Source organism: Zychaea mexicana (assembly GCF_025766255.1).
Source record: "Zychaea mexicana strain RSA 1403 chromosome Unknown BDB00scaffold_43, whole genome shotgun sequence".
NCBI classification, from domain to species: domain Eukaryota; kingdom Fungi; phylum Mucoromycota; class Mucoromycetes; order Mucorales; family Lichtheimiaceae; genus Zychaea; species Zychaea mexicana.
Genome location: NW_026516706.1, coordinates 30,419 through 52,752, shown reverse-complemented (window position 1 = coordinate 52,752; position 22,334 = coordinate 30,419). Strand labels below are relative to the sequence as shown.

General features: G+C 43.7%; 6 protein-coding genes across 6 annotated transcripts; all 6 read left to right on the top strand.

Moving 5' to 3' along the window:
- Nucleotides 1–322: 322 nt before the first annotated feature.
- On the top strand, nucleotides 323–1,356 carry BDB00DRAFT_764882 (uncharacterized protein; the record flags this gene model as incomplete). Its single annotated transcript, XM_053119482.1, has 2 exons — nucleotides 323–935; nucleotides 1,067–1,356. The coding sequence occupies 2 exons, from the start codon at nucleotides 323–325 to the stop codon at nucleotides 1,354–1,356; spliced, it is 903 nt and encodes a 300-aa protein (XP_052979041.1).
- Nucleotides 1,357–3,167: 1,811 nt separating this feature from the next.
- On the top strand, nucleotides 3,168–4,507 carry BDB00DRAFT_883327 (oxidative stress survival, Svf1-like protein; the record flags this gene model as incomplete). Its single annotated transcript, XM_053128220.1, has 3 exons — nucleotides 3,168–3,180; nucleotides 3,258–3,486; nucleotides 3,595–4,507. The coding sequence occupies 3 exons, from the start codon at nucleotides 3,168–3,170 to the stop codon at nucleotides 4,505–4,507; spliced, it is 1,155 nt and encodes a 384-aa protein (XP_052979040.1).
- Nucleotides 4,508–7,695: 3,188 nt separating this feature from the next.
- On the top strand, nucleotides 7,696–10,790 carry BDB00DRAFT_826347 (uncharacterized protein). The gene is made up of 6 exons (XM_053123715.1): nucleotides 7,696–8,160; nucleotides 8,282–8,492; nucleotides 8,597–8,659; nucleotides 8,746–9,136; nucleotides 9,240–9,997; nucleotides 10,096–10,790. The coding sequence occupies exons 1-6, from the start codon at nucleotides 8,051–8,053 to the stop codon at nucleotides 10,666–10,668; spliced, it is 2,106 nt and encodes a 701-aa protein (XP_052979039.1). The 5' UTR covers nucleotides 7,696–8,050; the 3' UTR covers nucleotides 10,669–10,790.
- A 184-nt stretch (nucleotides 10,791–10,974) lies between these two features.
- On the top strand, nucleotides 10,975–12,333 carry BDB00DRAFT_416051 (uncharacterized protein). The gene is made up of 3 exons (XM_053117299.1): nucleotides 10,975–11,595; nucleotides 11,760–12,002; nucleotides 12,100–12,333. Exons 1-3 carry the CDS (start codon nucleotides 11,281–11,283, stop codon nucleotides 12,238–12,240), a joined length of 699 nt encoding a protein of 232 aa, XP_052979038.1. The 5' UTR covers nucleotides 10,975–11,280; the 3' UTR covers nucleotides 12,241–12,333.
- Nucleotides 12,334–13,153: 820 nt separating this feature from the next.
- On the top strand, nucleotides 13,154–15,860 carry BDB00DRAFT_764762 (cyclin-like protein; the record flags this gene model as incomplete). Its single annotated transcript, XM_053119477.1, has 9 exons — nucleotides 13,154–13,231; nucleotides 13,390–13,483; nucleotides 13,570–13,641; nucleotides 13,728–13,937; nucleotides 13,974–13,978; nucleotides 14,030–14,346; nucleotides 14,421–14,727; nucleotides 15,058–15,253; nucleotides 15,412–15,860. 9 exons carry the CDS (start codon nucleotides 13,154–13,156, stop codon nucleotides 15,858–15,860), a joined length of 1,728 nt encoding a protein of 575 aa, XP_052979037.1.
- A 2,894-nt stretch (nucleotides 15,861–18,754) lies between these two features.
- BDB00DRAFT_872992 (uncharacterized protein) lies at nucleotides 18,755–22,162 on the top strand (the record flags this gene model as incomplete). Its single annotated transcript, XM_053127029.1, has 7 exons — nucleotides 18,755–19,295; nucleotides 19,420–19,560; nucleotides 19,651–19,764; nucleotides 19,841–19,920; nucleotides 20,012–20,143; nucleotides 20,238–20,760; nucleotides 20,841–22,162. The coding sequence occupies 7 exons, from the start codon at nucleotides 18,755–18,757 to the stop codon at nucleotides 22,160–22,162; spliced, it is 2,853 nt and encodes a 950-aa protein (XP_052979036.1).
- Between the last annotated feature and the right edge of the window lie 172 nt (nucleotides 22,163–22,334).

The window sequence follows — 22,334 nt, the reverse complement described above, 5'->3', positions numbered from 1 at the left end:
TTCCTTCTTTCTTTCTACATATCGACAATTGCTGTTGCTGTCGTTATTGTTGTCTCCCCCAATGTCTACAACTGCTAATACTACTAAAACCACTTCTGCTGCCAGCACTGCCACGGCTTCTGTCCAGCATAACAGCAATAGCAGGAGTCATTGTTGTGCCGCCGAAAAGGAAAACAATGACCTGCTATCTCCACCATTGACTCCCAAAGAGGATTCGCATCATGATCCGGCCGTCGTGTGCTGCCCGAGCCACCATAACCGAAAAGGGTTTATCCAAGCCTATGCACAGATGGTGCCGCATTTGAGACCTGTCGATTCCCGCATGTACGGCAAAACGAACAAGCCCGCCACCGCCGTCACTTCTTCTCCCCCTTCTTCTATCGACGATTGGCTTGCTGCCCATTATCATTCTGAAAAGCATCAACAGATATTTACCTTTGATCTCTGCAAACTCTTGGCCCCATTGCGTCAATCAAAGCGCAAACGTCAACAAGAAGATGATCTGGAAGAAGAAGAACAAGAAGAAGCTTCTTTATCGTCATCTGACGATGCTTCTTCGATTATCACTACATCGTCGTCATCGTCATCGTCGTCGTCACACAAGAATGCATTTACTGCTGCTGCTGTTGCTGCTACTGTTTCACGGAAGAAGAGCAAGATTGCTGCCAGTGTCAACACCAACAAAAGTAACCATAATAGTGGCAGCAGCAGCAGCAATCCCAGTAGCAGCGAAGAATCACATCACCGCAGCAATGGTGGAAAAGCACCTGCTCGACGCAATACCCGTGACTTGTCGATTAAGGGTTTTACCATTGATCCTCAATACACTTTCGACAACATTGATATTGATGCTCAAGACCATGAATTCTATCCGCAAGGTTGGCTCCCGCTGACCGATCGTCTGGATCACGTTCCTGTGGATATCAATTGGAAGGGTATGTAGCACAATGGCTTGCGGGTTAATATATCACTTATATTATCAGTGTGTGATATGTGAAAAAAAAAGCTTAAACCTCCCTTACTGATATGAAATCTGCGATTGTTATCACACACTGTTTATCAATAGGCAAGCCACTGAAACTGGATGCAAATGATCCGTACTATGGCCGTCTCCATCACACCGAGGCAGACGTCATCTCACATATGCGGTTGTCGCCACAGCTGTATCTTCGATGCAAGCGGGCAATTATCATGGCTGCCCGAGAATTCTCAATGCTTGGTCTTGAGTTTCGAAAGTCAGATGCGCAAAAGGTGTGTCGTATCGATGTGAACAAGAGCAGCCGTTTGTGGGCTGCTTTCAATGCCTATGGATGGCTCAAGCCAAATACTACTGCTACTCTTTCTACTTGCACATAAAACACACCAGGAACCCCAAATTGTAACGCGCACACACACACACACACATACAAAAAAAGTAGTTAGTTTTTATACCTCTTGTTGTTGACGACATGAATTCTCCACTATCCCCTTCACAATAGCCTTCCCTTTTGATATATTATATATAGTCTTCATCTTTCTTTGTACATGCTTCTTCCCTATAAATACTCTCTGGTCTCTCGCTTATACACACACACACACACACACACACACACACACACACACACACACATCCTCTCTCTTTCTCTCGCTTTGCGCAACCATATATACAACACTTCAGATGCTTATCGTTATATATAGTACATACAATCGCTCTCGTCCTCTTACTTCTCTTTTGTATACAACCCCTCTTCTTTCCTTTTCTTTCTATATGTAATTTTTTTTGACTGTGAAACAAATATGGGAAATTAGTGACCAACCAATGCTGCTAATGGTGGCCAATGAAATGTGCGCAACTTGTCATGCCTCAACGCAACGTCCCCTTTCACCTTGGTCCCTCAACTGTATATTATCCATACATCTGATATAAAAATGGTACTCTTCCGTGGGGCTCTTTATCCTTCTTTACGCTGCTTCTTTTCTTTCTTTTCTTTTCGACGCATTTCTCTTTTTTGATGAGCCCCTATGCCCAATAAAAATAGCAGCAGTAGTAGTGGCAGTAACACTGGGAGTAGTGGCAGCAACAACACCGCATTTTTAACCTCTAGCGCTACCACAATTACTACTACTACTACTACTATCACTAGTACGAACATCCCTTCCGGTTCTAGTCCTAGTCCTAGCTCTGGTACTCGTAGTACAGCACGACGGCAGTCGACACACAGCATTATCGAAAAGCGGAGACGCGAACGGATCAACGACAAGATCCAGCAACTTAAAGAAATCATCCCAACATGCAATCCACACTCCGAACAACAGCCCATCCGTGGTCCATCGTTCCACCAGCCTTTGCACAAGCTCGCTATCCTTGAAGCAGCAATTGCTTATATTGAGCAGATGCATCAAACACTATTAAAAGCACCGTCCCCCGCTGTCCAAAATATTGATCCGAAACTATCCAAAGTATTGCAACACGCTCGACAATGTCAACGACAAGAGAGTTAGTTAACAGACACATACGCCTTTTCCCTGTGCTTTTTCTCTCTGTACGACACACTTCTTACACCCTTTTCTCCCTCATCCATTCTATTTGCTTAAATACTCTTTATTCAACCATAATCTACTACCTGCAGTTTTCCCCAAAAATGATGTCGTTATTATCATCATTATTGTTGCAGGGTGAGGAAAGAATCCGGGAGTTCGCGAATACCCATCGGCGATCCACTTTTCTTGTGATTGCTTTTGCCTCTCCGAATAAAATGATCACCGCACCTGTGCGCTCATATGAAAAGCAGCAGCGAATGGGGCTGCATCATCCTCATATCAGCTTATTCTTTTTCTTGTTGGTCCTCATACATTAGCAGAATTGCTTGGTTTTCAATCCAATTAATTGCCGTAGCAACCAGTATCCATAGCGATGAGAAGTTTGGTGCTGCCATGACAAATCTTTTTCATATCTGCAAGGGTGTAAAGAAAGAAGGAGGGGCAAAACATATGAGAGACACATTGCTGCTACAGAGAGAGGGAGAGAATAAGAAACCGCTTGTGCAGATGCGCGTCCGTGTGACACACAGCAAACATGTCCGCACGTCACAAAACTTTGGTGTTGCCTCTTCACACTGTCTCTTTTTTTTCTCTCTCAGCTTACGCACCTTTCTTTTTCATTTTTTTTCTTAACCTTTACTACTACAATGGCATCTTGGTGTAAGTGTGCTAATTTGTTATATAGAAAAAATTCATGTGCTGAAGAACATATATTCTTTTATTCCACTACTATGTAGTCTCTCAACTATCCAGCACGGTTTCGAACGTCACTGGCTTGGGCGGTACGGTTGAAGAGGTGCGAACTTATGCTGACACGGTGACCGATGGTCAATACTTTAGCCCACTGAGTGAAAACGATCTCAAGTGGACTTTGGCGGATGGCTCGTCCACCGAGAACCAGGTCTTCTACGTGACCACCAAGACGGGTGCTTTTGCCTTTGTTCAATTGATCCATTCCAACATTGGGTAAGGGATTTTACATGACTGCAGGTTATCATGTTTGCTTTAGTGCAGATAGGATAAATAAGAGGGAAAAAACACATATTGAGCATGTTTCTGATTAATTTGTTTTAGAATCTGGAACCCTACGATATCGTTCACCTGCCGTTTCTTTGACCCCAACAGCAAAACCAATGCGTTCAAGAACATCAACCAGACATACAACTTTAAGCTGTCCGAGGACCGCCGCTCGGTCAAGACGGATCATTTCAACATTACGCTGGATCCAACACAGACCACATACAAGGTGGAAATTACCCATCCCGAATTGGTAGTCTCACTCGACTTTACCCGCGTCGATCGTGGGTTCAAGGTAGGCGAGGGCAAGACCTATCTTGGCGGCGATCAAAGCTCGGCAGCCGGCTTCGTGTCACACAAGTTCTGGCCTCGCGCTGTTGCCAAGGGCACCTTTATTGTCGACAAGGTCTTGCATGAAGTCGAAGGCGACGGTATGTTTATCCATGCCATCCAGGGTATGCAGCCCCAATTGATTGCCTCCAACTGGAACTTTTGCGATTTCCAATCGGACGATGCTTCGTTGTCAATGATGCAGTTCCAAACCACAAAACAGTACGGCGCTGTTAATATCAATCAAGGCTCGATCGTTTTGAACGGCAAGCTGGTCTGTGTGTCGGTCGAAAACCATGTGGAATTGTTGGATCTGGTCAAGGATGAGGATACGGAGTATGACATCCCCAAGAAGATCAAGTTGACGTGGAAGGGCAAGACGATCAAGGAGGAAGGCGACGAGTCTCCGGCCAAGGATGTTTCCGTCACAATGATCGTCACGATCAAGAACTTGGTCGACAAGATTGATGTCCTCAACGAAATTCCATGGTTCTTGAAGAAGCTTGTCCAGACGTTTGTGGTCAAGCCTTACATTTACCAATGGCTTGATACGGCTACTGCAGAAATCGTCGTTGGCGACGAAAAGGTCGAGACGGAGGGCAGATGCTTCCAGGAGCTTGTCTTTGTCTCTCAATTTTAAACCTTTGGATGCCCACCTCGCATGGTCGTTCGATCTGCAAATAATCTTCTTTTCCCTATAACACAAATTCTATTCTATTCTACTATTACTACCCGTAACACACGCTACAACCGCACGCACAAATGACACAAACCATATATACGTAACAGCATGTATACACAACATTATATTTTCATATACGCAATAACTTTTTGGGCTGTATTTGAGGCTGACAACAAAGGACAACTTAATTTTGTAGAATACCCTCCCTCCCTCCCTCCCTCTCTCTCTCTCTCTCTCTCTCTCTCTCTCTTTCTATCATTTTCTTATATATTGCCTAGTTTTTTTTCCCCTCCGCTACATCCACCCTTTTACTTTTCTTGTTTGTTTATTATCTGGCTAATACAGTATATTTTTTCATCGGTATATTTGCTTCTTTGCTGCCATAAGGCATACGGTCGCTTCCTTGCGGTACGGAATTATCGATGCCTGAGTGGTGATGTTGCAGAGAGGGGTAGTAGGACAGTAAGAAACCCAGTGGGAAAATTGAATAACAGAGGAAGAGAGCGACCCCGGTCGAAACCCGTCTGCCATCTGGCAATACCTTTCTCACAGAGCTCAAAAGTCCCTCAGCAACCCAAAGAGAGAAAGAGTGTGAGTGTGTTCCCGCAGAACCCTAAAAAATTACGAAAGTGACAAAGAAGCCCTTCTTTTTCTTGCTTTCGCAGCGTTGTTAGATCGGCTCTCGTATCTGTGTCGTCAAGCGTTCGTAGCAGCAGTGCTTATACGGCACGGTAATATGAATACGTTCTTTAACATGAGATTAGGATGACATGTATCGAACTGTTTAAATTGGATTTGGAAAATATCTGGGAGAGGGACGTGCGAATCTCCATTGTTTGTGCAGAACATTTTTAGACTCGTTCTCTCATCTTTTATGCCTTGCCTTTTTGGAAACTGGAATGTAAGATTATACGCGAGAATTCGAGATTGGGTGCAAGCTGCTTGATAGGGTCTAGAACAGAGGCATCATATCCATTCCATGACAAGTCGTCGTAGTTTCTGGTAGCGGCGAAGCACATTTTTCGACATACTGTCCAAGTGATTAGACTTGATTTCAGCACGGAGTTAGTGAGTGCACAGCTTTTGCCAACTGTGGAGAAATCCCATTTGCATGGATGTCGTGGTCTGATAGATAAGACTTGATAAAGAGCCCGCATGATCAAAGTATTGCTGATATGGTGATAATGGTAGAATGGTTGCCAACGTCGATGGTCAGATTTGTTAGTGTATCTACTGCGCGTGATGTTAACGTAATGCAGGATTGCGACTAGATCTCCGATGTATAGGCTACACGATAAGGTATATAAGCAATGTCTCTTGGTCATACAAGGATTGATAGTAATGAAGTTGTAATTTCTGTGCTATCATACCTGTTAGTTAAGTGATTGCTTTCAGGCAAAGCGACAATCAATCTCGTCATATTATCAACATTGGTGTATCCATGGTATTGATTGCCACATGTTCTACATGACGTGTAGTATACTCGAATTGATCCGCCAGCTCGATATCCTTTCGGTGTCGTTAACTGACAAATTTTTCCACACGTCTGTGCATTTGGCTATTAGCCCAAGCCACGCTTTTGAAGCTGACAGACACGGCACACATGCGTTTCTGGAAGAAGAGAGATGATGTTCTTTGTGATCTCGCCTGGAAGTCATGCTAATCTGGACTTCGTTTCTCTTGATAGCTTCTTTCACTATTGTCAGAGCAAATTTTCTGTTGCTCTTGGTTGGATTGTGCCTTTGTGAGTTATTCGTCATATATTGCAATCGCTTGGACTTGCTACATACATGGAGCGAAACACCTGTTTTCCGGATACTTTGCTGCTAATTCAGACGAAAACTCTATCATTCGATCCGCGTCAACACGCGCACGAGCAGCGTTTCCTTGTATTCAATGGGTATATGCAGAAAGATCCAGAACTTTGCAAAGAAGGTTGTTCAGTAGAAATTCCGTAAGGTAGACAGCACGTTGGTAATCCTTGTTGTCGATGGCTTTGTTAATTGCTGGATAACTATCTGTTATTAAGTGTTAGTATGCCTAGGGAAGCAGGTTTGGAAGTATTGCTCGTCCTGAAGGCGCTGCTTAAATTATGGACTCTTCGATTAGCGAGTTATGATATTGCTTTTTTTCTAGAACCAAAGAAAATTAGCAGAACGGCCCATAGTTCAGTAGTAGTAAACCAGTGATCCGCGGCGTGGACAGGCGTAGATCACAACATAACTGTTTAGCACTTATTAAACGCTGTTTGAGATTAATTAGACCATCACTCTGTAAAACTCCTCCGGTCAGCTTCCCAAGCGGAGGGTCAGCGCATTGCCCATCATTTTACTTATGGTGTACCTGCTCTTTGAGACGAACGTATACATTGTATGGTGAAATAGAGCTTCAAAGTCGTACTCGTCATTGAATCATTCTACATTAATCAAACCGAACATTAAAGTATAATTTAATGAAGGGTCTGTGTAAAAAGCTTAAATGTTAGTCAAAATAGGTATGGTCCGGTGACACAAAGCGGCCTGTGTGCCAATATACAGTAATTTCGTTGTGGTGCAGCACACAAGATAGTGCCATCTGACAGTAAAAAATACTTTTACTGCTATAGTGTACAACACCTTTGATGTATCTACCTCTGTAACGCAAGACGCCTGTTTTCGATTGGTTTTCTAAAACTAATTAACAATCGGTCTTGGGAATAAACGAAAGCCGACACATGAAAACGAATACAATAGCAAAGGGGAGACGACACACCTTTATCTCCGCGCCAGCCGTCAAGCTATATCGTAATACTGACATAATGCAGCATGAAAGAGAAACAGGGAGCAGCAAGCAAAACTAACCCCTTTTTGAATTGGGAAACAACGTCGGAGAGAGAGAGAGGGAGAGAGGGAGAGAAAAGCGGAATGCCGCTTGAATCGGACGACAGACAGCCGAGGGTTTGACACGCGGGAGGGATGCTAAGAGCGGGCGGACAACAACAGCAACAACAACAACAACCACGTAATGTAGTATGCACAAACAGCAACACCAGCAGCAGCCAAGCTGTAGTAATACGCAACCACCAATTAAACTTTAGCGCGCAAAAAAGGGTAACGCTGTGCGGGGTAACAATCAGTACTTCTTTTTAGTTTCCATGCAGAGCTGACCTTTTTTATTTTTCCTTTCTCTTTCTGACAAAAAGGACACTGCTGCCTGTATTGCCCTTGACCTTCAACTACAACAGCTCTAAAACAACCCCAAACAACCGCACACGCACACTCTCACACGCAGAGCACATATAGCAGAAGACGCAACAGCAGCAGCAGCAACGGCAGCAGACGCGTGTGTGTGTGTGTACCTTTCTTTTGCTCTCTTTTCTTTCGCTTGCTATTATAGCGACAAAACGCCATACGACATACGGCGACTGACCGAGCCACTTTGCATATACCATTCACCCATTCCCCTTTTGCCCTTTCCAATACTACCTCAACAATACCTCAAAAAAACCGTAATCTCGAAATTATGCAAGCTCAGCAGCAACAGCCAACACCACGTAGTGGACTACGTCAATTGCAAACAACCAATGACAACACACCCATTGGAATTCCAGAATTTGTCAAGAAACTGTTTCGGTGAGTAGGAAGAGGAGAAAACCAAGAGGCAGCCCATAGTACGATGTTGCGTTATCACCTCTACGACTTTGCTAGGTATAGGATCATTTAAAAATACTGACTGAGGATGGATGATCTGTAGAATGCTAGAACAAGACGCGCACATTGATATCTTGACATGGGGCGTGAATGGAAAAACGTTTGTAGTCAGAGAGCCAAACGAGTTTGCGCGTCTTATTCTGCCAAAGCATTTCAAGCATTGTAACTTTGCCAGCTTTGTACGTCAGCTCAACAAGTATGATTTTCACAAGGTCCGTAATCCAGAGGATGGTCAACGACCCTATGGTGATCAGGTAAACAGATCTCATTTTGTTCTTTCTAGTCTATTTCATTTGTGGAACCATAAACAAAAACCAGTAACGAGACTCATCAACATGTTGTTATAATCATCACAAAGGCATGGGAGTTTCAACATCCGCAATTCCAATACAATCGCAAAGATCTGTTGGACGGGATAAAGGTAAGCTAGATGGGCTGGGTAGACAGACGGGGCGGAAGGCGACGACGGATGGGAGCATGTTTTAGGAAATAACCTTTTTCATTTAGCGCAAGACAACGGCCAAAGCGGCAGTGGCACGGACCTCCAATAATACTACGGCAGCCGACGACCCACACAATGGAGCATCTCAGACTAGTTCTTCTTCTGCCACGAAATCAACGACAGCGACGACGTCAACAGATGCTTCCAAGTCGTCTCCAGCAGCAATGGCAGCAAGTGAAGACGAATTGAAATCCGTCGTATTTCAGCTGCAATCGCAAATCGAACAGCTGCAGGAAAAGCAAGCGAGTATGGCTGGCCATTTGCAGGGCCTCGGACTCAACTACAATGGTGTCATGGAGACAGTGACTGAGTTGCGGAAATCCATGAGCTCCCAAGACCAGTTGATGGGTCAAATAGCTGCTCATGTCATGTCGGCAACAACAGCATCGCACTCAGGTATATACACTACATTACGTATTTCTATCATGATGATCGTTTATATAAACGATGGTCTGATGACTGACTACTACTATAACGCGCGCAATATGCCCTCACATAGTAAAGCAAGAGCAAGGCTCTGGTGGTAGTAGTAGTAGTAGTCTTGACATGCAGCAAATGTTTGAGTCGTATGGCCAAGTTGCACAACAATCAAGTCAACAGATGGAACAAATCAGCAAACATATTGAGTCGTTGCACCATATCTTACATTTAGAAACTCAACCGCCGCCCCCATTATTGTTGTCGTCATATGATGTTGTCGTACCACAGCCACAACCACAACAAAAGAGCAACAACGATCCGTTAGAAATCTCCCCTTCATCCTCCCCGCCGCCCACAACAGCCTCGAGTCGCAGCACGCCAACTTCTGCCAACACCCATACCAACAGCACTCCGCAGCCACAGCCACAGCCGTACATCGTTGATGAAATAAACACATCTGGCGCATTAGCAGCCGGTGGCATGGTCACTGTGCTTAACAACAGCATCGTTGGTATTGGTGCAAGTAGCGAGGGCGGTAATGTTGGTGGGATGATGACAACAACAGCAGCAGCAGCAGCAGCAGCAACACAGCAGTTGCCAACAACAGCGACGACAAGACCGGCGAAACGGCCCCGCGCTTCGTCGTTGGTGGTACCCGGATGGTCTGTGCCACCCAAAGTTTTATTGGTTGACGACGACTCTATCTTTAGGCGGATATCAACCCGCTTGCTGCAAATGGCTGGATGTACGATCGATGTAGCTGTGGACGGTGCTGAGGCCGTTACCAAGCTGATCAATTCGTCAGCCTCTCAGAACCGCTATGACATTGTGCTCATGGTAAAATACAAAGAATGCGAGAGACGGGGGAACACACGATAAGAAGCACAGCCTCTTCTCTTTCACACACTAAGTAATAGTGTTGTTTATGGTTATAGGATATCATGATGCCCAATTTGGATGGCATTTCGGCCACACGGAATATCCGACAGTATGATACCTGGACACCGATCATCTCCATGACAGCCAATACGACAGAACGCGATGTGCGCGAGTATATCATGAGCGGAATGACGGACATCTTGCCGAAGCCGCTTGACCACGGCCATCTGTGCAAACTCTTGGAGCGTTACTGTGCGCATCTGAAGTTGATGCAGCGGCGTAACAATTTCAGCAATACTATCAGCAGCAGCAGCAGCAGCAGCAGCAGCAGCAGCAGCAGTAGTAATGAAGCAGCAGCACTTGTAGTGTCAACAACACAACAGCATCAGTTAGCAATGATACCGCCACCACCTCCACAAGATTTCGGTGTGAACTATCCTGCTATCCAACATTATTATCATCCAACAACAACATCATCATCTGCGACCCCAACCACATCATCATCACCAGCAACATTGTCATTACTATCAGCATCCTCTGCATCACTAGCATACCATCATCAACTCCACTCGCAACAACAGCAACAACAGGAAGAACTGACCAAGAAGAAGCCAAGAGTGGAGCGATGATAGTGGGTGCTTGGTAGTATTAGCAACTGTATGGTCCCCATGTAGTAGTAGTAGTAGTAGTAGTAGTAGTGTAATGGAAGCAAAGACTGTGGAAATCACGTTTCCTTGTGCCACCATCAGCGCATACCGTGTTATGAGAAAAAAAAAAAGAAAGCTCGATCCACACACTTTGTTGTTGTTGTCTCCTTTTTTTTTTTGAAGTGCCGAGCTCTCTTTCTTTTTACCTTTTTCCTCCTGTTCTCTTTCCCTTTTCTCTCTTCTTACCCTTTTCTCTTTCAAATACACACATCGCTGTCTCCTATTTTTGGCGCTGCTCCCTCTTTCTTTCTCGGTGTACCTTGAACAATAGTTGAGCAATCAAAGAGTAAACACCATCCAAAAGCCTAAAAAAAGGGTCAACCCAAGCGAAAAAAGGCAAAGACGATCCCCAAATCGAGGCATTCTATCATCTCTCTTCTTTCCCTCTTTTTCTTCTGCACTGTTTCTTCTTTGCAACTACCTTTTATATCACAGCTCTACTACTACTACCACCACCACCACCACTACTACTCTTATTCTATATACATATAAACCTGCGCGTGCGCTTAGGCCAACTTTTACGTAAGAAAAATCATGCAGCAACCTTCCAACTACTACCAACCTCCACAACAAGCTTACTTGCTTGCCCAACAGCAGCAACAGCAGCAACAACAGCAACAGCAACAACAGGCTGCAGCGGCTGCCGCAGCAGCAGCAGCAGCAGTACAAGCTACCACTACTTCCAACAATAACAACGACAAGGAAGATATTGACGACGATTCAGACGATGATAGCAGTAAACCTGGAAACAAGCGAAGCGGACGACGTAAAATTAAGATCGAATATATCGAAGACAAGTCGCGACGTCATATCACGTTTTCAAAGCGTAAGGCAGGCATCATGAAGAAGGTAAGCATGTGTACTACTATTGCTACTGCTACGAGTCACCAAGGGTTGCTTTTCGCATCAACCCTCATAATCATCATCATGCTTGTTATAATGGATGCTCCTTTTCATCCCTCCTTATGCTCTAAGATTGAATTATTAATATCTTGTGTCCTAAATTTAAACAGGCATATGAATTAAGCACGTTGACCGGTACCCAAGTGCTGCTATTGGTGGTATCTGAAACAGGCTTGGTGTACACCTTCACCACGCCGAAACTCCAGCCCCTGGTCACAAAGCCCGAAGGCAAGAACCTGATCCAGTCGTGCTTGAATGCTCCCGACACAATGGATAATGGCACAAACGAACCATCCACATCCATGTCACGTATGCAGCAGCACCAGCCGGCAGCAGACAAGGATAATACTCGGGTAAGTATCTTTTAGAGTAGGAGGGAGCTGTTGTTGTTGTTGTTGTTGTTGTTGGAGACCCTGCAGAAAACCAGAAGCATTTATGAATCCATCATAGGCGTACGGTGGTTTGGCAGCGGCTGCTCCTCCTCCTCCTCCTCCATCTTCTACATCTTCGAACGCTCCATCATCATTCGGATATCCTGCGTATCTTCAACAACAGCAACGACCGGATTCAGGAGGTGCTATTCCAAGATAATAACTTTCTTTATAAATCGATCCACACGCCCCTTATTGGTTTTGTAATGTTGTCTATATTTTTTTCTTTACATCCACAAACGTAACTTTTTCTACCGTACTTTTTTTTTCTCTTATAACATCACACATCATTTCTTCCATTTCTGTATTCAAATTGATGTGCATAATTTACTAGCATATTTTTTAATGTGGATATATACTGCTTTCTCTTTTTCCTTTGAGCGGGTCTGTGAAAGTATGGGTGACTTGATGGTTGCTATGAAGATATCATGTTGCTATGGAAGGGTGTGTTGCTATAGAGAACCACGAGCTCAAGAAAAGCACCAAGAACGACAAGATACGTAAACTCTGGTGTATATGACGTCCAATATCCTTACAAAATCATATCCATTTCTCACTCGTGCTATTTATGGCCCACTGACAGGCTGGAGGGCTCTTGCATGGTAAATGCCATTTGTTTCATAAAAGACTGTCTGGACAATTATACAGTGTGTTTCAGAAACTCGGTATGGTAGGCTTTGTTTGCCAAACGGGACCAATTGTCGGCGATATATCAGAAATAACTTGAAAAATGAAAGGACCAAGGCACACCGGTGTGCTACAATGACCCAATGAATCATAAGGGATGGCTATGCATATTGTTCATTGAGATCACTGCATAATAGGCTTTACCAAGCAGCAGGAATCGAACCTACGACCGCTCGAGAATGCTCAGGAAAGTCATCCGCCTTGACCGAAATGAGTCCTGCAGGCTTTCGATTCGTTTTCCCAACACACAAATTTCCGTGACTCACATTTGGGGACTAAATTGTCCTCCCCAGAGTCCGGTATTGGGAAAAGGTCCTCTTTGCCTAATTTTTCTGGCATAACACATAGACACAAAACAAACTTTAAACCCATTCTTCTTTTCCACCATGCGCTGTCGGTGTGGATCAAGCAAAACAGAAACAGACACCGCCTCAGGCACCATTGTCTGTGTGGGCTGTGGTGAGGTAATTATCACCAACCGTTATTTCCATTATATCGTTTCCTCCTTCCCTGGATATGCGATCGCGGTTTTCGCAGAGACACAAACAGAAACAAAAAAAAAGCTTATGAAAAAGCTCACATATAAACTTTTATACTTGATTGAATAAAAACGAATGGGTAGGTGCTCGAAGAAAATACCATTGTATCAGAAATCACTTTCCAAGAGATTAGTGGTGGCAAAACAGTCTTGTCTGGTTCATTCGCTGGTGACTCTGGTAAAAATGAGATTATTTTATTGACGACGAGCAATGGCAAAGTGATATATCATGTTAACGGATCGATTGTTTATTTTTTGTTGCAGGACGTATCTCTGGTGGTGGTCCATTTGGTCGTGGTCGTGGTAAAGAAGGCCAGGAACAGGCCATGGACAATGGTTAGTGGATAGTACCAAGTAGTTTGGAAATACATGCACCAGAGAGCAATAGAACTAACTCGTGTATGCTAACAATGGTAATTTAGGTCGCAGTAAAATTGCCCGACTAGCATATGCCTTGCATCTTCCTGAACGTTATCGCGAATCTGCTCAACGCTATTACAATCTGGCTGTTGTCAATCGATTCACCAGAGGCCGCAAATCTGAACACGTTGCTGCTGTCTGCTTATACATTGTCTGCCGTAACGAAAAAAGCTCACAGATGTTGATCGATTTCTCAGACTTGCTTCAGGCAAGTGGATTGTTTATTGATAAAGAAGGGAGGGATGGAGAGAGTGTGACATACATCCTGGAGAAGGTGCTAACTGGATCATGAAACCATCATTAGGCCAATGTTTTTGTTCTGGGCTCGACATTCCTTAAACTCGTCCGTACACTCAACCTTAAGTTACCCTTAATCGATCCATCCATCTACATATCACGTTTCGCAGCAGCACTCGATTTTGGCGAATACACTCAGCGCGTAGCACATGATGCAGTTCGTTTAGTACAACGAATGGATCGTGATTGGATTCGAACGGGTCGTCGACCGGCTGGTATTTGTGGCGCTTGTTTATTGATGGCGGCTCGTATAAACGGTTTTCGACGCACCACACGTGAAATGATTTATATTGTCAAGGTAGCAGAGATCACGATCCACAGCAGGTAAAATTAATATATTAGCTCACTTTTCCATTAAAGCGGACTGGGAAAAATTTTGATATTGACAACATTATTAGATTAAAAGAGTTTAAACAAACGGAATCCGCCAACCTGTCAGTGCGTGATTTCCGTAACATGTGGCTCGAAACCGAAGCTGATCCGCCGGCATTCCTCAAAGCACGAAAAGAACAAGAAGGAGTCAAAAAACGCACAGAGGGCGGAAGCGATAACGAAGAAAGTGAAAAAGAAGAAGAGGAGGTCGAAGCAAAGAAGGACGAGGAAGATGGCTCGGATGCAGAATCTGTACAGTCATTACGGCGAAAACCGACTGTTGTTGCAGCAAGTCCAGCGGCTATGAGTGTCATATCTCACGACGACATGAGCGTATCGACAGCACCTACTCCCCCCGCATCAGCAGCGCAATTCCGGCATACCAGTGCACTTGCTGATGAAGATGATACCCAAGCGACACTGGTGGACAATGATGGTTCGCAGGCTACCCTTGTCAATCCAGCGCTGCAAAAAGAGGCCCAAAAGCTGGGTGCGGAGATGGACGAATGGATGAAGGATAATTCGTTTATCAAAGAATCAGAAGCTTATGGTAAGGACGAGCAATTTCCTCGTTAAAAAAAGAGAAGCAGGAGTTAGTGAGATTACGAGAAACTAGCACATACGCTCATGCTATAATGCTTGAACTATCAAACAGAAAAAGAGACTACAGAAAAGGCAGCCAGGGAGAAAGCTCAAGAGAACGAAAATCTATCAGATGTGGACGACGAAGAAATTGAAGCCATGATTCTAAACCCTATGGAAGTCAAGATCAAGACCCGTATTTGGTACGATGCCAACAAGGATTATTTGGAAGAGATGAAAGCCAAGCTCCAAAAGATTGAAATGGATCGACGGAATGGTATCTTTGTCAAACGCAATGTAAGTCGCTCGAGTTATCACTATTATGTAAAAAGCACACAAATATAAGGACACAACAGGGACAAATAACTGACTTACTGTTGTTTTTTGTGTTTTCAAATATACAGAGAGGACAAAAGAAACGCAAACTCGCGCCAGCATCTACACCCGCCGAAGCAGCAAAACAGTTATTGACGACCAAAAAGTTCTCTAAAAAGATCAACCAAGCAGTTTTTGATGGCATGTTTGAAACACCGGAAGCGATTGAGAAGATCAAGGAAATTGATAAGCTTAAAGAAGTCCTGCGCGAAGCTAACATTGATGAAGACACGGGCGATTATTCCGCATACGAAGTGGTTGAGGAGTCGGGCGATAATGGCACATCCAAAAAGCAGAAAGTAGGAAAAGAAAACGACCTACAATCTGCTACCAAAACATCAGTGGGTGAAGACGACGATGACGATGGCAACCATGAAGACGACGACGACGATGATATTGATTTGGATGATATGGCTGATGATGAGCGCATGATGCTTGAAGGTCGACGGCGAATGGGCTGGACCGACATGGGCGCGGATGACGACTACTACGATTATGATGACGACTAATAATAATTTGCATCTTTCCCTATTTCATATCACTCTTTCTCCCCCATTCTCGTAATTGTAAAACAAAATCACATCATACAAAAGAAATATCCTGTATATATCATATATCACTTTGCCCTTCAGTTCCTCTTACCCTCACTTCATGGCAAGAGCAGATCAGTATATATCTGTTCTTCGCATTTTTTCAACACTGTTTGTAGCTATAATCATCTGTTTTCCCCCTTTTTCTTTTTTAGTGCATCTGCATCTCTTGTGATTTCTTATTCTTAATATAAAAAGCGCATGTGTCTTTTTTCACGTATAGGAAGACCATCTTCGTGATGCACTGTAGCACTCGTTTCCATATACAAACATACACTCAGTGTATGCCCAGAAAATACAGCATTGAATCACCCCAAAGTGGAAACTAACCAGCATACAATGCTTATTGTTGAAAGTACATGGCGTCACAAAAGGTTGTTTTCTCAATATCATTAATAATCGAGACATTGTTACAGTACCGAAAATATTTGTGAGAATCGTGCAGATTGTGCATCTGGTAATAAGGGTGTTAGTCCAACAAGGCACACTGTAAAAATGATGATATATGGCCGCAACAAAAAGCGATCCGTGTGGGTGTTGTGTGGTGGACAGTCTCGTAAGACAGTTTCATGATGTGATTGAGTACATACATTAATATCATTTAAACGAAATTACAACTCATGCTGTTGCATTAGTAAGTAAGGTAGTTTGTGCTCTCAGGATGGCTTCATTAGGGATTTATAACAAGCACAGTACATATTCGCGCACCGTTCGCTGTTTTACGCCTATTCCATTGCAATATGCCCAAGCCAACCTTTTATGGCGTGACGTGCACGAAGGGACGAGCGTCCATTGATAGCACTGGTTGAAAGGCGAGGAAATAGTTATCGAGGAAAGAACGAAAGAAAGGGAACAACTTTTTTTTTGACCAACATTATTATATACAGCCCCGCTAAAATATACTAAGCTGTATGTTAGTTGCAAAAGGAGTATGTTAAGCCTCTATATAATTTCATTGTTCACCATCCTACCAGGCGCCCTTTCTCATTTCGCTCCGAGCCATTATCGCAACAAGTGCGGTCTCCTTCTTGACTATCATTCAGACAGCAAACCGCCAAGCCCTTCCTTTGGCAGCGAGTTTGTTTAAGAGTAGATTATTATTTCTTAAAAACTTCCCCAATCACTTCGCTTACACTTTTGCTATTGTAGAAACTGCTGATGTATTGATTGGCATGGCACTCTTATCTGGGTACTACTGCTACCGAAGGAACTTGGCTCTGCGTGTGTTCACATTCTCCTTTAATATAAAAACTGGCGATTGGACGTTTACAATAAGCGTCTATACTATCAAAGTCTGCCATCGGTATGCATATACTACACATCATTGATGTATTGCGTTAAAGCCAGTCGCTTGTTACACAGCGTTTTTAATACAAAGTTGCATCACTGTATAGGAGTAAGGAATCATGTAACCGTACACTACTATGTAACTGAACTACACATGTAAGGATTAAAAAGCAATGTACGATATACAGGTTGTTCTTATATTACTATATACATACTAACCTTAGGCGGTTCACTTTATATTGTTACTTGATAAAGCTGGTAAAGAGTTTTTGTGCCCACCATCCCATCGTTTTTACTGTCGAGTATAGGTAACTTTTAACTTTGCGACTTTCGCAAACAATATGATCATATTTCACATTTATGTCCTTAATTATTGATGTTTTCGTGCTAAATTTTAAAACAAACATTGATGCAGCAAGTGGATACCAAGTAGTTTTCATCCTCAACTCCAATACTTTGGATGCTACAGTATCCAACAAGTACCATTGTCGGAAAGCAACGATTGCTGCAGTACACGGCAAAACAAAGAGTTATCTTGAGTCTCATTTTTCAACCTATTTATGTAGAGCAGCGAATAGAGCGATAGCGTTTACAACGGAAGTTGATGATTTAATTTTTTTCAAGATAAAGTGACAGACGAGGAGAATTAATTAAGTATAGAATTATCACTGTATTATCATTGCATTTCGCATCGTGTACCTTGACATCTGATGCTGTACCTGACTTGCATATACTACGTGTTACTGTATCTAGGTCGCTCAGTTTAATTGCGTGATATTTTATATGTCAGTAGTGCATAAGAGTGATGTCAACATATTATAGTAGGCGCTTATCGAGAAGCACTTATACGATTTACAACGTCAAGTGAAGACTTAATACGATTGCTCCTACATTACAGTCTTATACTATTATCCACATGATGAACTCGGATTCACCTTTTACACTTTCACATCCCTTTTACACTTGCCATGTGTGACCATATAAACACAGCACCTTTCAGCCTCCATAGCGAGTTACTAGATTATTAAGACATATAGTAAAGCTTCTTCGATATGTTATAAATAAATTGGACAATATTTGCTTCAACCGACTATCAGGCGCTAGTTGCCAGCAAACGAGAAAAAAAACCTGCAACGGAGTTTTCCTCTAATACAGGGTACATCAATATAACACGTATTCGCCAACTTCGTTTGACGTTTCCAAAGCTAACTAGGTCGTAGTCCCCGTTTAAATCGTAACTTGTCATCAATCTTGTCACTTGTTGAACCAGCTGTATATTTAAAAAAAGGAGGAAAACGGTATGAAAAAAAGAAAACGCCTAACTCTACCTGATTCCCTTCGCACAAACGATCTCCGCGAACAGAAAGCCGTTCATTTTGGTCCTGAACTTCCTTCTTTTTTTTTTCACATTAATTGCATAGATCCCCACATCCTCCAACACACCCACGCTTTAAACTCTCTTCAATCTCTTTGTGTCTCTTTTCCTATTCAGTGCTCGATTATACTACATACAACATTAACGAGCAATGGACCCCAAATATTTTACGGCTGCCCAACAAGGCATGCCAATGTCTAATCAACAACAAGCTGTAAATACCCGGATGATGATGGCGCTTCAACAGCAACAGCAGCAGCAGCAGCAGCAACAACAACAGCAATCGAACGATCCATCGCTACAGTATAATGCAGCCGCAGCAGCTGCCGCCATGGGCAACATGAATTTCAGTGGTACACCAAATCTTGGGTCTATGGCGTTTGCACCTCAAGCCGGTGGTGGTGGTGGTGGTCCTGGTGCTAATACTGCTGGCGACTTGAGCCAATTTGATCAGACTGATCTAATGGGCATGAATCCATTCCTTGGCCAAATGACCACCCAACAGCAACAGCAGCTGCTAGCTCAAATGCCACAAGCAGCGAATTTACATAACTTGAACCAACAGCAGTTATTACAGCAACAACAACAACAACAACAGCAGCAGCAGCATTCGTCAGCCCAACAGCAACAACATGGTCTTTATTCGTCACCACAGAATATGGGCCCGTTCCCTGCTAACGCATCTAATGGAGGTAATGAACTAAGAGATTAAACTAAATAAGCATTTTAAACGACAACAACGGTAAAAACGCGTCGTTTCTCGTTCTTCATGCTTTTTAAATACTGACATTCTGTTGTTTTCTCTAATCTTGCTAGCTTTGCAAAACCAGTTGCAGCAACAGCAAAACAGAGGAATGTTTCAACCTGGTGATATGATGTCGCCCAACACACCGCAAAGTTTACTGTTCCAGCAGCAGCAGCAACAACAACAGCAACAACAAATGGCAATGAATAGAGGTAGGACAGCCCTGATGAAAAGGGTGGCAGAGAGGGTGTAAGGACAAATGGACGGAAAACTTACTATGTGGGGTTGTGATTGTTATATAGTACGTCAATCCCCTAGCCAGTCTCCCGCGTTGAACAATGCACATTTCCAAGGCTCACCTGTTATTGGAGGTAGTCCACAGGTTGGAAGCAATCGAATGCCTAATGATTTTGCTGGTGAGTGAATTGTTGAGTATATGCTATGGGTTATGGAGATAGAAATAATGTGCTGATCTTTGTGTAACACTATTAGCATCGTCACCAATGGGTACATCTGTATCTTCTCCAGTTCAGGGACAAACACCTAGTATGGGCGGACCTGGAACACCTATTGTAAGAATATATACATCATGGAATGGATTTATCGCTGTGATGTGTGTGTATGCGAGCTCTTTGATTTTTACTGACATGATGGTGATGGCAGAATCGAGTGATCCCCTCTCAAATGGGCCGTTATATGCAACATATGAGTGCACAGCAACAAGCAATGATGCAGGGAAATATACCTTCACCATCCGGAAATAATCGACATATACCCTCACAAGCATCACCTCAGGTACGGCTTTTCTATCCAGTTTTTCAGTCATGCATAATGCTTGTGGATACATGCTGAAAAGAACATCATTAACGATGATTTATGGGATATACAGCAAATGGGCCAGGGCGAGGGTGTAAAGGATGCTCAGGTACCATCCCAACAAGGAAACTACAATCCCAATGTCATGAATTACGCACAACAATCACCTATGCAAAAGAATGCTGCTTCTCCGGCACCCAGACGTTCTGTGACTCCTGGAAGCGCAGCATCTACACCTCTACAACAACATCGCCAGGTAGAAACACAAGCACAACAACCTCCACAACAGCATTCACAGTCGCAACCACAAAATTCAGTGAAGTCAGAGTCACCAGCAAATCCATCTCCTGCTAGTCATCCAGCTAATCCTATCAGCAAAACAGACACGCCATCTCCTAAACCTTCGCCTGGCATAAAAAGCGAAACTGCCGGTTCACCTGCTCCAACTGCTACTGGCGACAAGGAAAACGCTACCGCAACAGTAACTATATCGTATATCCCCAAGACACGAAATGTCGAAACATATGGTGGCGTCGATCTGAAATATTTCGACAAGTTTGATATCAAACCCATGATGCCACATTTTAACGAACTTGGTAAGCAACAGCAAGTACATGATGATAGGCACATTGTACAAACTACGGCAAATACTCAATAATGTGTCGTCATGATGCAGGTACTATTGACATACATGCTCTCATCATGTCACTGAAATCCGGTATGAAGATGGAAGTGACGAACGCGCTCAATGTCCTCACCATCATCACAACACAGCACGGATTGGGCTTAATGTATTGCGATGATATGCTGGACGTGCTATTGGATTACATGGAGCAGGATATCTTTGGCACATGTACGCGATTTGTAACGGGCGATTTCCCGGATATTCCTACGCGCGAGCCGATCGTATCTGAAGACGAGCAGCATAATCTCACGTATGCCGAGCTATTCGACATGTCTCTAGACGAAATGAAGAGCCTAATACCGAATCTAGAAGACTCAACCTCAGATTTATGGCTATCTTTACGAGAGCGGTGCCTATGCATTTTCAACATTTTCCGCAACCTTTCTTTCACACCTGATAACATGGAGTATCTCGCTAAACATGAACGCTTTGTTCCGTTGATGGCTCGCATTATGGATAGCACGCGACACGTGGCACAGATGGAAGGCAAGGACACTACAGGACACGAAGCATGGTACATTGGTGTTCGACGGATGGACACGCTAGACTTTCGCAAGAGCATCCTCATCATCCTATCCAACATTACAATGATTCTGCCACTGCGTCGGACCGACATGGCAGGCACATTTGTACGGCTGACATACGACTTTTTGACCTATGGCCCAGACACCTATTATTCGTTACTGGCAGCAGAGATATGGGCTAAGGTGACAGTCAACTATGAAAATCGCAAAATATTTGCCAAATTGGTGGCAAAAACGTCGATTGATGCACTGCGTGGTATCTGGGTAGAACTGGCGTCGCTTATCCGACGAGACTTTTTCTTCCTCGACGGGAAAGTCGTATACAACCTGACAGCAAGCCAGCTTGCAACGCTTGAATATACCATCATGGGATTATACAGCATCGTGGCCATTCTCGGTGAAGCTGGTGACGAGCGGAAACTCAAGGAAGCACTGTTTGAAAGCGACCGTACTGTTGCCATGACGATTCTCCGGCTCTGCATCACATTGGCTGACACCGGTAACCAGCATTTTGTCGTAGTAACAAAGCGAGGCATGGAGCTTGTGCGCAAGTTTATCTGTGGCGAACAGTCTGGACGTCGCCCTGGTGAAATGGATGGTCCCGGTGGTGGTGATGATAGCGATATGCCTCACGAATATCTTGTAAAGATGGCTCACCGAATGCTGGATATGAGTGCTGTACGTCAGATGCTGATGATGGCTATGTTGCGACCCACGACTGAAGCTGAGTTGTTACGCGACTTGTCAGACCTGGTCAACCTGATTGATGGAAACGTTGACACACTGTAGCATAGCATAATATACTTAATTCTTCTCTTTTCCTTCATTGTTTCTTCTTCTGTCCCTCACCCACATCCCCCACTTGAAGTGTATAAAAACCTGTTTTCATTTCTTTCTCTCGTATAATAACTTCACTTTTAGCAGCCCATCATAATCGTTTATAGTATCTGTTTTTCTGTGT